This window comes from Haliaeetus albicilla, chromosome 9 (genome assembly GCF_947461875.1).
Source record: "Haliaeetus albicilla chromosome 9, bHalAlb1.1, whole genome shotgun sequence".
Taxonomy (NCBI): Eukaryota; Metazoa; Chordata; class Aves; order Accipitriformes; family Accipitridae; genus Haliaeetus; species Haliaeetus albicilla.
Window position 1 is genome coordinate 12,469,326 of NC_091491.1, and position 14,855 is coordinate 12,484,180.

Here is a 14,855-nt window from a genome sequence, read left to right on the forward strand (position 1 = left end):
CAAAAAGAGATTCTTTAATATTATGAAAATGCTGGGAAACAGCTCCTCTTTTTTGTCCCAGACAGCTTTCTGCAGTCCTGAGTTTCATTTGATGAATGAGAAAAACTAAGGTGACTTTTGGAATTGGCCCCACCTCAGAGATGTCTTATTAAAGATAACTACAATACTTACTATAAATGCTTTATATAATTCTGGTGGAAACGACACCTTATTTGGAGGGCCTGGCTTATCAAATATCAAAAGATCTGAAGTGAAAATGCAAGGGCTTCCTTTTCTATTACAGCATAATGCATATACTTTTTTTTCCCCTCACAGAGGACAAGCAAAGCAAGTTATGCTTATGTGTGTTGAGAAAGGGTTGGCCTACCCAAGCTTGATCATCCAGTTTCCTGTCTTGCAAATATCAACCTTTGTCTTTTATTCATGGGTTTTTTTATACAGTGTTATCCAAGATGGCCAGGTTATGGCCAGGATAACATGTTGGTGTAAGGATATAAATAGCCACTGACCAATCATGCCATTGATACTCTAGTATTTATTTTTCACACAGTGTATCTTTGTCCTCTCACTTTCATCATGAGCTTCTTTTTCATCCAGGACATGAGAATCAGTCTGAGTGATGGGAAGTCACAATCAAGTAACTTCTTATCTCAGAAGGCTGAGATCAATGTTTAGGGTAGCAGATCATTCCAAAGGAGTCATCAAGGGTGGTGGTGTGGCTAGATTGAAAGATAATATAAATACACTGTCCAAAGGGTCTAGTAAAAATCAGTTGTCTGGAGAAGCAAGTCCATGAGCAGTGTGTGGAGTCAAAAGAGATTTAGGCCATTTGCTAGTGGATGCTTTGATAATACAGCTCTAACAAGGGAACTCCCAGTCAAAAGCTGCTGGTGCATCTGGGCAGAGATTGCTGGCAGGTAATCCTCTGTGTGAGCAGCCCAAAAGCAAGCAGTGGCATCAGTCAGTTCTACCAGGTCAGTAACTGGCTCTCACTGAGCAGGGTAACACAAATATCATACAGAATGGATCAACACGACTTCTTGAGATTTCTGAGTCTTAGTGTAACATAGATCATTTCTCCTGGAACACAGTGACAGAGACTGTGCAGATGGTACAGAAGACAGCAGTTTGCCTGTGGTTCTCACTGAGCTGTAGGGAATAATCAGATTACCTTTTGTGTGCTCTGGGGTAGATACTTCCCCAAACTCCTGCTGAGGGATGCAGCCAGCTACAGTATTGATCGTCCTGCCCTGCTTGTGTATCGATCATCAGTAACCCTCAAAGGCAGTAAAATTAATCAACCCTGGCCAACTAAGCATTTTGATCATTCTTCACAAAAAATAGAACTTTTGCATTGTATCGTCCCACTCAATATCTTCCACCAGTTGCAGGAATTCAGTGCAATGCTGTTGAAGGGTGGTTTGTAGGGCATTTTAGGCTGTTTGTTCATGCTGTGCCCTACTAGATACTACTGGCAACATCTATACGGAACTGCTGGACCAGTCCAGAAGACAGTGAGCTGTATCAGCACACTGGCAGTCAGCAAGCTGATTATCAGCCCTATTTCTGTTGGATCCAGGCAGTACTTTGTGGTCTCAGAAGGAAAACCAGGCACTGTTGGACAAGAAAGCCTAAACCTTGTGCTAGTCCTTATTGAGTCTTGCAGAGAGCATGACTTTTAAGTTTAGGAGAGATTAAGACAGGTACAGTTTCTTGGGGCTTGGAGGCCAGCTGCTGGGCTTGTACAGTACACACCTGACCTGCTGAAAGCATTAGGTGACCCTGGCTGGAACATGGGCAGACAAGGCCAGTAAGTACATGTCTGTCTGCCTGCAATTTGCTCTCCAGAAAAAGCTACAAAGAATTAATGTATGGAAGGGCAAGGGGATATAGATGGTTATACCCAGATGTAGTGGCTGATGAAGGTATATATATCTCTTTTCAGGCTTCTGAAATCAAGGTTTCAGGGATTTGTATTACAACCTCATCACAATTGGTTACAAAACTGGGAGCTCAGGTACAGCTTCATGCTACTTTTCATTTGGGTTCTCCTGAAGTGGGGTGTGGATCAGTGTGATGAATTGATATCCTTGGATAGGAATGAGTCTTGTGAGAGAAAACTCCTGCTATCCTCTGCAACAGCAGTTCTGGCAACTCACAACCATTAGTGCAGTATTTCCCTGCTGCTTTATCATAGGTGTGAACTGAGGCTACATATTGGCTTTTAGTGATTTTTTTTTCTTTTTTCCTTTTTTTTTTTTTTTACTTTAACTAGCAGCCCTGCTATTTGATTGGGCTGTTAGCATTCTTATTAAGCTGCCAGTATTTTCTTGTGGAACTGAAGCAAGAGGTAACTGGAAATGGAAGAAATAAATGTGGGAGAAAAAAGAAGAAGAGAAACTTTACTGACCTTAAAAGCAGTTCTAAGTAGTTTGCTTTTATTTGTAATAAGAATGATAATCAGCCATATTATTTCAGAATGAAATTGAATCTAAACTACTTCTGAATGATTGCCCAAGCACTCAAGCCAGATTGTTTTAGTCCTAGCAGTCCCTGAAAAGGTGTGGTTGTGCTCTACTTCCTGCGTACACTATGCTAATCTTATAAGTGAAATGCCCATCTTCCCTTTCACCACTTTTGCTAAATTAGATTATTTTTCCTTTTGAGCTCAAATGACCAGCAAACTATTAGTCTTTTGAGTCCTGACTTCTCAATTTTTATCACTTTTCATTGTTTCATTGCTGCTTCGCTCCCATCCTTGTCTGTCATATCTTCTCTAGACAAACTAGAAGGATTTAAATTGTATCTTTGTGTGGGCACTTTCTCGTATAGGAAATGCGTACAAGATCTTCATCCAAGAAGATGATAGGTGTTATAACAGCTTCAAGCTGACGTCCCCTAAGAAGAGGCAGAAGAAGTTGCAGTGTGGGTTGGTTGATTGGTTGGTTTGTTTGGTTTTGGCAGGGATGATTTAATCCCTGGACAGTTGACTTGGTAATCCAGATCTTACTTAAAATCCTGACTGCTTAAGACAATAAACAAGCAATGCAACAGAAGTGAAACACCTTGTTAATATTTAAAAAAATACAACTGAAAAAAATATTAAAGGAAAGGAACTATGTTTAAACCTATACCATAAAAATATAAAGGTGGCTTGCCTTTAATGAAAAGACTGCTTAACTTAACCTAAATTTCTCAAGTTCCAGATTTTATCTTCCCCTCCCTTTCCCCCTGCCCTCCACAGTTTATGCCTATCTGCAGACTGGCACATCAACATGGAACCACAACAGGACTTGACTTCATACACCCAGAGGAAGGGATCTCATCTCTTTGTGGTATTTCCTTCAGGGGCTTCTGATGTTCATGCTGCTGAGAGACCAAATCCTTCACTGGCACTTGATCTGATTATGGCTTTCCTAGTAGGCAATCCTGTGGCTTCCTGTTCTCTAATTTATTCATTTATGGAAATAGGTTTTTATTAACCATTACCTCAGCTAGAAGGTCTGATAATCAGGCACTAAGGCCTAATCCTTCATACTAGATCTCTTCCAAAATAAGATTGTATTTTAAATATACCAGAGTTTCTGTTCAACATCATTATATGACTCGTATTTGTCAGAAGAAATTACCCTTCCAGTGTCCTTTAACTCTGAGTCATGTCCAGAAGAAATAGCAGTACAGACACTGGCTGTTAAAATGTGATTTACCATTTCACTTGGGAAGGACTTGCTGCTTTTGAAAAACTCTTCATTGTCTTCTTTCTGCTTTAAACATTCTTTGATTTATATGAATTCTGCTAAAAATAATATCGTTGGAATGCTGACTGTGTCCTGTCATCTTGTGATGTCATTACTGTGCAATATTTTAGTGGTGTTCAGACCTGCTCTGTGATGGCAAAGGCAGCCTCTACAGGTTCTCCAAGAAGTGTTTCTGACCTGAAGATCTGTAGGGCTTTTATACAGATTTATGCAGATTTTGAGTCCTGCATTTGTGGGACACTATGTCATGACAAGAGTGTCCAGATGTGAGGCTGTGACAGACAGGGCAGTTCTGCAGTATTTGTTTTCATAGGTATCTGAACTCCCATTCATTTGGGGACCAGAGCATCCCTGGGAATCATCCCTTGTGTGGATGTGTATATGGACAATCACTTGAAGAGGAAAAAGATGTTATTGGTAAGTAACTGCGAGTTCCTCGAGGTATGTTGTCCATATGCACATTTACAGCATACGTAACTTTTTCTCTTGCTTAAAAATCTTGTGGTTTGTGCTGGTTTTGTACACAACAGGAATGTTTGATTTTTAGAAGAACTGAAGGCAGATAGATTTGCTCTATCATTTTCTATCACATATGTGGCATGGGAAAGGGGTGGCTCTAATGCACCCCCACAGATCCTACTAAGACTAGAAGTCTCTGGCTTGAATGCTTGGGTATACTTATACCTGCAATGCACAAGGTATGCAGACAATGCATCTGAAGGAGTACACAGCTACTGGTAAGTAACCTTCTCTCCAGGATAGACAGTGAATAAAAGAAAGCAGGCGTGCCATGAGTAAGATGGTTAATGAAAAACAAGACAAAGTAGTAGCCTTTTTTTTTTTTTTTTTTTAAATTAAACCTGCTGTTTTAACTGAAAATAACAGACAATCTTTCAAGCTTTTGGATAAATGAACACTTCAGTTGATTGCTCAGGTTCATTTCCAAAGCCTTACAGAACCAATACATATCCTGTCATTGTAATTTTTTGATATAATAGTTTGCTGTATTTTATTTCTCCCAGAGTCCTCCAGTGCAGTCACCTTATACAGCTGAATTTCTGCCCTCTGACTGGCCATGTAATACATCTGATGAAAACAAGGAGACAGAAGTAAATCTTGAAGCTGTGTTTCAGATGGTTGATGAGATGCATTCATCACCCAAAGCTGAAATTGTGAAAGTGGAAACTGTGGAGAGCCAGTGTTCAACCCCTCAGTCTAACAGAGGTCAACCACTGCTGGTTAATAGTGAGAACAGTTATACACCTTCTTCAACTGAGGAAAGCCAGCTGGAACTTCTTACTCCTGTAGCTGCAGACACATCATTTGTGATGGGACCAGATCAAGCAGTAACTTGTTCTCCATTACAGCCTTCTGAATTTCTTTGTGCTACCCATACCACTGCATTTGTAGAAAGTGCTGCTGCTGAAGTAGTGCAAGAATCTGTGACCACACAGGAAGCATTTGAAAAACTGAGAGAGGGAGCAGATCAAGCAGTAACTTGTTCTCCATTACAGCCTTCTGAATTTCTTTGTGCTACCCATACCACTGCGTTTGTAGAAAGTGCTGCTGCTGAAGTAGTGCAAGAATCTGTGACCACACAGGAAGCATTTGAAAAACTGAGAGAGGGAGCAGATCAAGCAGTAACTTGTTCTCCATTACAGCCTTCTGAATTTCTTTGTGCTACCCATACCACTGCGTTTGTAGAAAGTGCTGCTGCTGAAGTAGTGCAAGAATCTGTGACCACACAGGAAGCATGTGAAAAACTGAGAGAACAGCTGGATCACTGCCCAACTCTGTCCTCCCTAATGTTTGTTCAGGAAGGACCATTCAGTCCAGAGCAGGTAAGGGGTAAAGGGAGATAAAACAACATCTTTTTTTGAGATAACTATATTCGATAGTAATGCTAGGGTCTGGACTGATAGCTTTTTAATTCTTGCCTGCTTAAGAACTAAAGGCTTCTTTAATTAAGCTTTTATTGGACAGTAGAGGGTTTGCTTGGTAAGGCAAGATTTAAAAAAGAAGAGGGAATGAAAAAGTACCCCATGTTAATGAGCATAAGATATGTTAGCTTGTCTTGGCCAAGTTAGGGTGCTCATTTGCATGGGAAAAAATAGATAGTGCAGGTGTATTCATGGTGATGAAGTGGAAGCTTTTTTAGGTTATACTATCTTTAATCTTAAAAGAAGAGTATTTTGAGAATTGCCACTGAAGGCAAAGATTTTTGTTTAAAATTTAGATAATTGGTTAGATTGTTTCTGATAAACAGTTATTAAGTTTCTGTTTTCTGTGGAAAGTATAATTTATTGACATTTGAATGCTATAAAGCATCTTCCTTTGTTTATACTTTGCGGTGTCCAACAAGTTGTAATTGTACTTTGGTTTACCTGTGCCTGGTCTTCCTTGTATACAGAATTGTTAAGTCTCATGTGCAGTGAGGGGCATTCTAGATGTTACTCTGTTAAGGCAGAAAATGCACGCTCTACTTTTTTTGTTTTGAAAACAAAGTAAAAGCAAGAGATTTGACTGCATCTGTTTCTGCTGCATGAGACCTACGTTGCATGTAGGCACTCAAAATTTCATTGTATGTGTTGAAGCTATTGTTCTATTGTGCTATTAGTATCTTGATGCCTTCAGTAAGGTTTATAGCTTGGAAATCCTCAGCTGGTGCAAACTTGATTGCTCTTAGTCATCTTCCTCGTGGGTATCTTTATAGAAATAGATGTATATTCTGATCAAGTCTCCACGAAGCTCAAGCCTAGACTGGACTGTTCTGCTCTGTACTGTGTAGAGAAGGGCACATCCTTGTGCTAGTGCTTACAGAGTTGGCAGTACTCCTTAATGAGCATCCACTCATTATCTTAAGTGTTGACTGCACTTTAAACATTGTCAGTTTTGACATCTTTTGAAGTGCATTTTTAGCAGTATATTTTTCCATTGTTGAAGGCCTTTGGAGTTTGTGGTCCAAACTCTCTTGATAAGAACTGAGGGATTAAGCGTGTGAACCATGGAGTTGTTTGAGGGGGAGGTGTTTTGGTTTTGAGGCCCCATTACTTGTGTAATTGTGGAGAACCCAACCTTGGTCTTGGTCTGTTTATCTGGATGTTAACTGGTTAAATAACTGGGGCTTATTCTGTGTTGAAAAGGAATTCAGGGACTATTAGGCCTTTTGTTTGGCAGTTTCCCTCTTTTTGTTAGAAATACTCTTACTAGTCTCCTCTTCCCAAACTGAGGAGAGGCAAGGCTAACTTAACCCTGCAGCTGCCTCTTGTCTAGTGGTGTTTCCAGAGTCTGGGATCATGGCAGGTGCAGAACTCTCCAGAGAAGGTTTCTGTGCTTGTACTCCCATCAGGCCCCTACATAGTTTGCTATCTTCCTTATCCCTGAATCTGGAAGCCTTCTGAGGCTTTCAGTAGCTGTCAGTGCCATGTAATTCAGAGCAGGCTTATGACAGAATAGTGGCCATGCACAGAAGAGAGTTTTATTCCTCTCTGTAGGAGAAGAGGAGGAACAAATTACTCCAGTGTTAATACAAGAACATCAAAACAGCTCTGCTGAGTCAGATCAAAGGTCCGTCTTGCCCAGTGTTAAGTCCGAAGACAATAGCTGTAATCTGATATGTAGGGAAGAGCAAGAACAAGGCATGCAAATAGAACAGGGCATTCCTCCTTATACTTTGCAACTACTTTCAACTTGAGGACTTGGAATGATACCCTATACTTAATCTTAGGTTTCTCTTCTGTGGACTGAAGTCAGTCCTTGAAACCATGTCAATTTTAGCATACAGTATCTGACCAAGCAGATACTTTGCTCACAATCTGTTGCACGAAGAGCTTCTGGCTGTTACTAGCTTCATGTGATGCTTCCTGGTTTCTGTCTCAGAAGAAGCATTCAGCTGCCATCCCTGGCCACTTACTGCATGTCACTTGTGATTTTACAGATCCCTTACCACAGCTGCCTCAGCAGTCTTTTTCCCGACTGTACAGTCCTGCTGTAGTTTCCTCTGCACGGCAGCTGCTCTGCACTTCTGGTTAGCTTTGGGTTTGTTCTCAACTTTTTCCATTTCTGCTACATCCTGTTTTGAAATGAAGAGAGCATTGAAGTTGTGGGAAAACTATCCATTTTTACAGTGGCACAAAGATGTTTTCTGTTTTGTTCTCTATTTCTGTCACAGTATTTCTTAGCATTTAGTTGCTCTTGTGACAGCTATTGAGCCTTGAGCTGTCCTCCTCATAGACCTAACAGTTTAGTAGAAACCTGCTTTATTTTGCTTTCCTGATGTCCTAAAAGATAGCAAATTAAAGAGCAATTCGTTACATGAAAGGAGTTACTACATTCAATAGTTCAGATCTAGCGTTGTCCTCTTAGCCTCAGTGAATTCCTGTCCTAGACTTTTACAAGTTTTGGCCTTTAATGGGCATATTTTATTCCATTCCTACTCATAAGAAATATTTTATTTTCTTCTTAAAGTAGAAATACAACCTTTCTGTTATGCTTGATCAAGAGGAATTTGCCTCCTATTTTGTTCAATCTCCTTGGCAGTATACCTATCTGAAGGTTGAAACTCTTGCTTTCTTTGGTGAAGGTTAATCCAGCAAACTCCATTCACGTGAGTTGTTAATTTTAGTACCTTAGCTTCTCATCATGGTTCCAGCTAGGTATCGGTATAGTCCAGTCTCTGTCTCGTAAGTCATGTAACCAGTGAGATGCAGCAGATTTGGGATTTTTCAATAACTGAAGTGAAAAGTCAAATCTTTCACATTCATCAGCTTTGGTAACTTGTTTGATTCTCCACCAGACAACGTCTGTGACTTGGAAATTGCAGAGTACTAGGCCTGAGTGAAGAGTCTGTCCAGAGGTGTGGTAAATCCATGGTCAGAAGCATGTTCACTTAAAAAAACAAACAATAAAAAAAAAGAGATAACTTGGGAACTAGATTTGTGTGGGCTAGGTTGATGCTATTACGATGAAAATCTTATTATTGCCTTTTTTATATTAGATTACTAAAGAGTTAGTCTCTAAGATCCTATAAACACAGTGATAAAAAGGATTCTGAAAGGGGTACTGTGCAGTATCATCACTCTTCAGTTTCCACACACACAACTGTACAGCTTAAAATCGGATACAGCGTTGCAAGTACAGATTCACGAGTGAGGGGGAAATGAAATTCCCTCAGTTTGCTGGCCATGCTCATCCCTGTGCAGCACAAGGAGGTGTTAGCCTTACTGAGCACTGCAGCATGCCCAGGTCCTTGGTAGAAGAACTGCTAGTCAGAGTGTCTAGACTTCTTTCAGCATGTAGGCTAGTAATAATTTTTTAGTAATCGTTATCCCAATATGCATTTGTGTTTTGTTTATCAACCAATGCAGTTTGATTTCTACATCCCCTGTCTGATATTGCTCTTCAGTTCATAGTGTACCTATTTTTCTCTCTTTTTAAATAATGAAATTTGTAGAATTGTTTCTAGAACAGTTGTCCTGTGGAGTATGCAAATTAGGATGCTTCCCTCAGAAATCTTCCCTTCTCTCACTAGTTGGTTAAGGCTGCTTACTCATTTTTCTAGAACTTATTATTATGTAAATGTCATCAGGAATGGAGACGTTTAGTTCATCACTCATGAAATCTGGATTCTAGCTGGTGAAGGCAGTGAACTACAGAACTCCTTCCTTCTCTTTGTTTTTATGCCTAGGAAGCAGTTGTGGTTCAGATGTTGGACAAAAGGCATTGCTAGCCAAATGGTTTTCACATGGCCTTGTTAATAGTACTAATGCAATACATACAGACAACACATTTCAAAGAACAAATACTACAGTAAAGTAGGTATCTAGCAAGTGCAGGAGTCGTGTTGGGGGGAATTAGCTCTCCCTGGAGTATTCAGTTACTGTATTCGCACAGGCCTTTTTGAATATTATTATACAACCTTGACAAAGAATGTATACATATTTCTATTAATATGCATACACATTGTCTTTTATAAATTTAACATTGAGCAACAACAGATGCAAGGCAGACAGTGTGATTTTTGGAATTACTAATATCTTATTACCAAGTGTGATGACCTTTTGTCTCTAAACTCACACATACCATTTTTAAAAAGCACTCTTTTCCTTAATAGAAGGAAACATTGCAGGCTTTGAACAATCATTCATCTTTAGGATATTGATTGATAGGATTTTGCGGAGGATATGAATACTCTAGAACAGGTGACAGTGAGAACATCTCTAAAGGTAAATGCCAAGTGCTTAACTTTGGGTCTTTACTTCCTCAGTGGAATAGAAACATAACTTGATTGTTTGGCTTCTTTCTTTTTTTTTTTAAGCTACAGATTTTTGCCACATGATCATGGAAATACACCAGTTCAGTAAATGGTTGCCTGCAAAATACATATGGAGCAGCAGCAGAGGGCTCCAAAAAGCAAGGAACACATTATAATTTAACATCTTAACAATTGGATAGGGTGGGGTAAGATTCTTAACCAGAAATGTGTGGTTCGCATGTGTAGTTTTGCATCACACAGCTCTGTCAAGTTGTTTGAGCTAGATCTGTCATTCTAATACACGTGTTGGTAACAATGAGTGCACCTGGATTTGTTCTAGCTTATTTCTTATAGCTAGTTTGATAACTGAGGGCAAAGTTCAAACTATGAGGACATGTACCCTAATTTTGTATATTCTAGTTTTCTGATCTCATCTTTTGCTTAATAGGACATTTTGTAAGAGCTTGAGTTTCAATTTGGCAATCTTAATTCTGAGTTAAAAACACTTATTATGTAAACCATCTAGGCAGTGTTCAACACTTTTTAGATGTCCTTTTGGAGTGGAGAAGAATAGTTATTATTTTGTCCCTAAAGGGATTACAAGAAAATATTGAGTGATCTTTCATGTTATTTCTTTTTATGTTCCTTTTTTTAAGGAGAATATTAGTGTTAAATGTGAATCAGAGACAGAAGAGAGACAATTCACTTCAGGAACTGAGGCTGTGAACAAATCTGTAGAAGAGATGGATTCATCTGTAAAACCTGGATGCAGGAAAAGAAGACACAGTTCATGCAATGGCAAGTCCTCTGGTAAGAAGAGATTCTACATTTTTTTAGAGATTACTGAGACAGCTACTCTGAAACTAACTTATTACAGAAAGGGGAGATCAGAATAGTTTAGTTATTGTCTGCAGTATAAGTACTTCATTGTGCCTTCAGTTAAAATGTTATACTTGTACAACCTCTTAGTGTGCTTACCAACACTCTTCTATACATAATGCTTATGCTAATTACTGTGGTGTGGAAAAGGGTATAAATTGTATCCGTAAATAAAACCTGAAGTTCTAGGACTTGTGTCAGAAACCTGGATGTCACAATATTGAGAGGAAGTCCATAGATATGTTTGCCAGAGGGTGACAGTGCTACAAAGGAAAACACTGAGTAATGAGGTGACTATTGAAGTATCAGGGAAAAAACCTGCCAAACTGATGAAGTAACTGTAGAAGTCCAAACTTTTTGTCTTGGATCACTAAATAAATTTTGTACCAATCTGCTGATATGTATGCTGAAACACATGAGAAAAAAAGCAGCAGAACATCTGAGGCCAAACAATTCACAAATCTAGTAAGTAAAGGAAAAACCTAAATGTCCAAAGATTAGAGAGACATAAGAGGACACATAGAGTACTTTGAATCCATTCTAGAAGAAAAGTTGGTGCAGCCTGCAAGTCTTGTAAGAAGCTATTTCCCTTACAGCTGTTCATCAAAGAGCTGATTGTAGAGTTTGAAGAGCTGCTGCTCACTTCAAAGGGTAGTTTCTAGATTCCAGATAATGGTGCTAGTTAATAATTCAGTTCATAATGCCCATCAGTTTCAAACATTTAAGTAAGGAATAAAGTCTTTTTGTCAGGAAGCTGAGAAAAAAGGTTGGATGCCATCTTGAAAGAAGACAGGCTTTTGTTTAAAACACAGAATTGAGAGTTCTTGTTCAATTACTTCCTGGCATCATGGATAATTAGCAAACTTCTCAGCTTTCATATCTAATGCAAAACATTTGCTTAATATGCCAGTTGTAAAGTTATATACAGGAACATTTTGGAAAGCATTTCCTTGGGATTGTACCACAGAGATGAAACACTGTTACGCTAATGCTAATCAACGACAATTAGCATAGAGTCTGCTCTCTGGGAAGTGTGATAGTCATCCAGGTCTGTTTTCACTGTTGTACATTTTAGGCTTGGTGTACATGTAAAGGGTAGAAGCAGACAGCACACCTGAGCCAAACATGATAAGGCTCAAGTTGGCCCAAAAAAAATTGGGCATGACACAAGCCTTGAAGCTGGCATAGCCCATCTCCTGTATTTCAACTGTAAGCCTGAAGCAGACAGGTTTTAAATATAAGCTGACTTCTGTTCCTCTGACTACATGTTTGTCTGTCAGTACCTCCTTTCCTCTGTGGGTCTTTGGAAACAACTTCTTCTTTAATCCTTCTGTGCTGAAACGTTGCATGATGACAATTTCCAGGTGTCTTCACAACTTATCCTCTGAATGTGATTGAGTCCTATCCATTTTCCTCTTTTCCTTTGGGCACTCATTTACAAATTTTCTGAGCCTGCACTTTGATGTATATCCTGCTATAGAAAAGGCTTTTGTTCTATCTATTTCAGTAGGCTGGTGACATGATTCACTTTTCTTTGTTACGTGGTGACACCAAGTTCTAGATATCACACAGCTAGAGCCAACGTAATGTGGTGCCAAAGGCCAATGCAATAAAGATGGAAGGAGAAGTCACTTCTGTGACTGGGAGCAGCTGTGGGCCAAAACCGAGGTGGTAATTGACATAAACGGGCCAAGAATCAAACCCTCCCTTCTAGAGAAGGCATTACTTTCCTTTGAAGAGCTGGACAGGATTTCTTTGCATTTTGCAGCTATTCTGTAGCCAGAAAGACAACCATCATTTTACTAAAACACAGTCTCCAGGATGTCCCTCCATAGCTGCCAGCCCATCTTTGCAGCACCATAAATCACTGAAATACGTTATTTGTTTTCTTCAAATGAAAAACAATATACTTAACTAACTTTCTCAGCTAAATTTAGTTTACCAGTTTTAAGAACATCCTGCCAACCAGGGTCAAGATGAAAGGTCTCTCTAGTCCATTGTCCTGTCTCCAACAGTATCTTTGGCATTTTTGTACTGTTAAGTAGAAAAGGCCTCAGTAAACTTTTCTTCAGTTAATTTTTCTAGTCACTTTTTGAAGCTATGCAAACATTTAGTATCCATGTGGGGTTTGTAAGTTAATGTCATTAACATAGGTTAATTACACAGTGGGTGAAGAACCCTCCTCTTTGTTTTGAATGCAAGTGTTTGCTTTAACCATATCTTTACACCTCATACACTAACCATCTTTGTACCTGACAATTTGACAGAGGGACCTCATTTTCTTTGGTAGCAGCAGGATAAGAAGAACTATTTGTGAGTCCTCCCAGGAGTCAGAGGCTGCAACAGAAGGTGCAGAACTTAATTCAGCACTAAGACACATCATTGCAAACGAATATAGGCTGTGTCATCTGTTCCCTTCCCACCCTTTTTTCTTGAGAGATGGTGGGTATGGCTCTCTAGTTCCTGGCGTTTTCATCCCATTGAGGTGTGAGGGATAGTTCACCTTTGAGGGACTGCTTTTTTCAGCCCCAGGCTCGCTCTTAGGACATCAATTTGAAGGTGCTGATGATGCATCTTCTTTCTTTGAGCTCATCTATAAAATGGAATTGTTGGCATAAATCTGTCTGGTTATGTTGGCAGCATCCACACTTGCAACAGGAGTCCTTTTGGATTTCACAAATGATGGATAGGAACTCTGTAAATTCTTCATGTATTCTTGCCCATCTCCTCTGCATTGTACTCCACAGGTACACTCAGCTAGTGAATATAGCTGTACTGGACCTAATATCTGTGGTTTGTGCTTCCTCTTCTAACAAGAGGAAGGACCAGAAGAAGGACCAGATTCTGATTGGAGAAATTCTTGTTTGCAGCCCTTCTTCCTGGAAATAGGGATCTCATTGTGGAGCAGGTGGAATTTGTTACTTCTGGATTTCAGCATTTAAGCATACTGATACATTAGTAGGAAAAAGCTTGCTTCTGGCCATATATTTTTTGTGAGTCATCTAGTCCTTCAAATAATCTGCAAGTTCCTGTAATTTTTTACAAGAGCACGAACTTATTACTGAGATGCTACTGACTCAGATGAATCCATCACTGTCATGCTGCAAGGTGCCCTAGACATTTACCACCCACTCCCATGCCACTACAGTTGTGTCACTATGCTTTCCCTCTCATTCACTCCAAGGTAAAGAGATTTATATGTGCAATTGCTAGGGGCAAATCTTCATTCAGGCAAGGTCTCCCATGCTATCATATGTTCACCTGAACTATTTCCTGCACCTGCCAGCCAAAAATAATTTTACTGTTCATTTAGTTTTCCTAAGTAGGTCACTGTGAGGTCTCCTACAAAGGTGTTAAGTGTTAATATGGGGACAGGCCTGGCCCTGAACTCTTGAACATCTCCTGTCTGAAGCCCAAAGTGAAGTTGCTCTCAGGAGTTTGAACTGCAGCTTCTTGCTCCAGCTCAGTTTCCATTACCTTTACTTCATTATATATTCAGTGAAGGACTTTCAAATTACCTGTCCTGGCAGTCTGCTCTTTTGGATGAGTGGATGTTATACCCCGTCTTCTAACTTTACATAATTTAGAGTCACATTGTTACTAGCCCGCTCATTTCTCCATCCCTATGCTTTTTCAAGATTTGTTCCCAACAGAGTCTGCTTTGGCAGGAGGCAAATGTCAGAAAGTGCAGAACTGGTGCTTACTGGGCAGGAACTTTGTAGTATAGAAAAAGAACAAAGGCTGGAGTTCTTTTCCTAAGACGTGAATGTGTCTGTTTAGAGATTAAAGTTCATGTGGGTGACATCTGCAGTGGTAGTGCTGTTGTGACTTTATCAGGGTACTTGTTCACTTTCTTGGCCTGCAAGATCTGGCCATAACATTGGAAGTATCTTCATTTTGCTGTGGATCAAAGTACTTTTCAAAAAGGAGTCTCTTGTTTGTCCTCTTAGTGACACCACAAGTTT

General features: G+C 39.6%; 1 protein-coding gene across 2 annotated transcripts in view; it reads left to right on the plus strand.

The window, feature by feature from the left end:
- Positions 1–14,855, plus strand: part of HSF5 (heat shock transcription factor 5) — a 29,929-nt gene that overhangs the window by 12,468 nt on the left and 2,606 nt on the right. Inside the window, exons 4-5 of one of the 2 annotated variants that reach the window (XM_069791565.1) lie at positions 4,781–5,599; positions 10,668–10,821. In XM_069791565.1, the coding sequence (XP_069647666.1) occupies positions 4,781–5,599; positions 10,668–10,821 (973 nt within the window). The remainder of the gene's footprint in view (positions 1–4,780; positions 5,600–10,667; positions 10,822–14,855) is intronic. The other variant, XM_069791566.1, reaches the window with a different exon arrangement.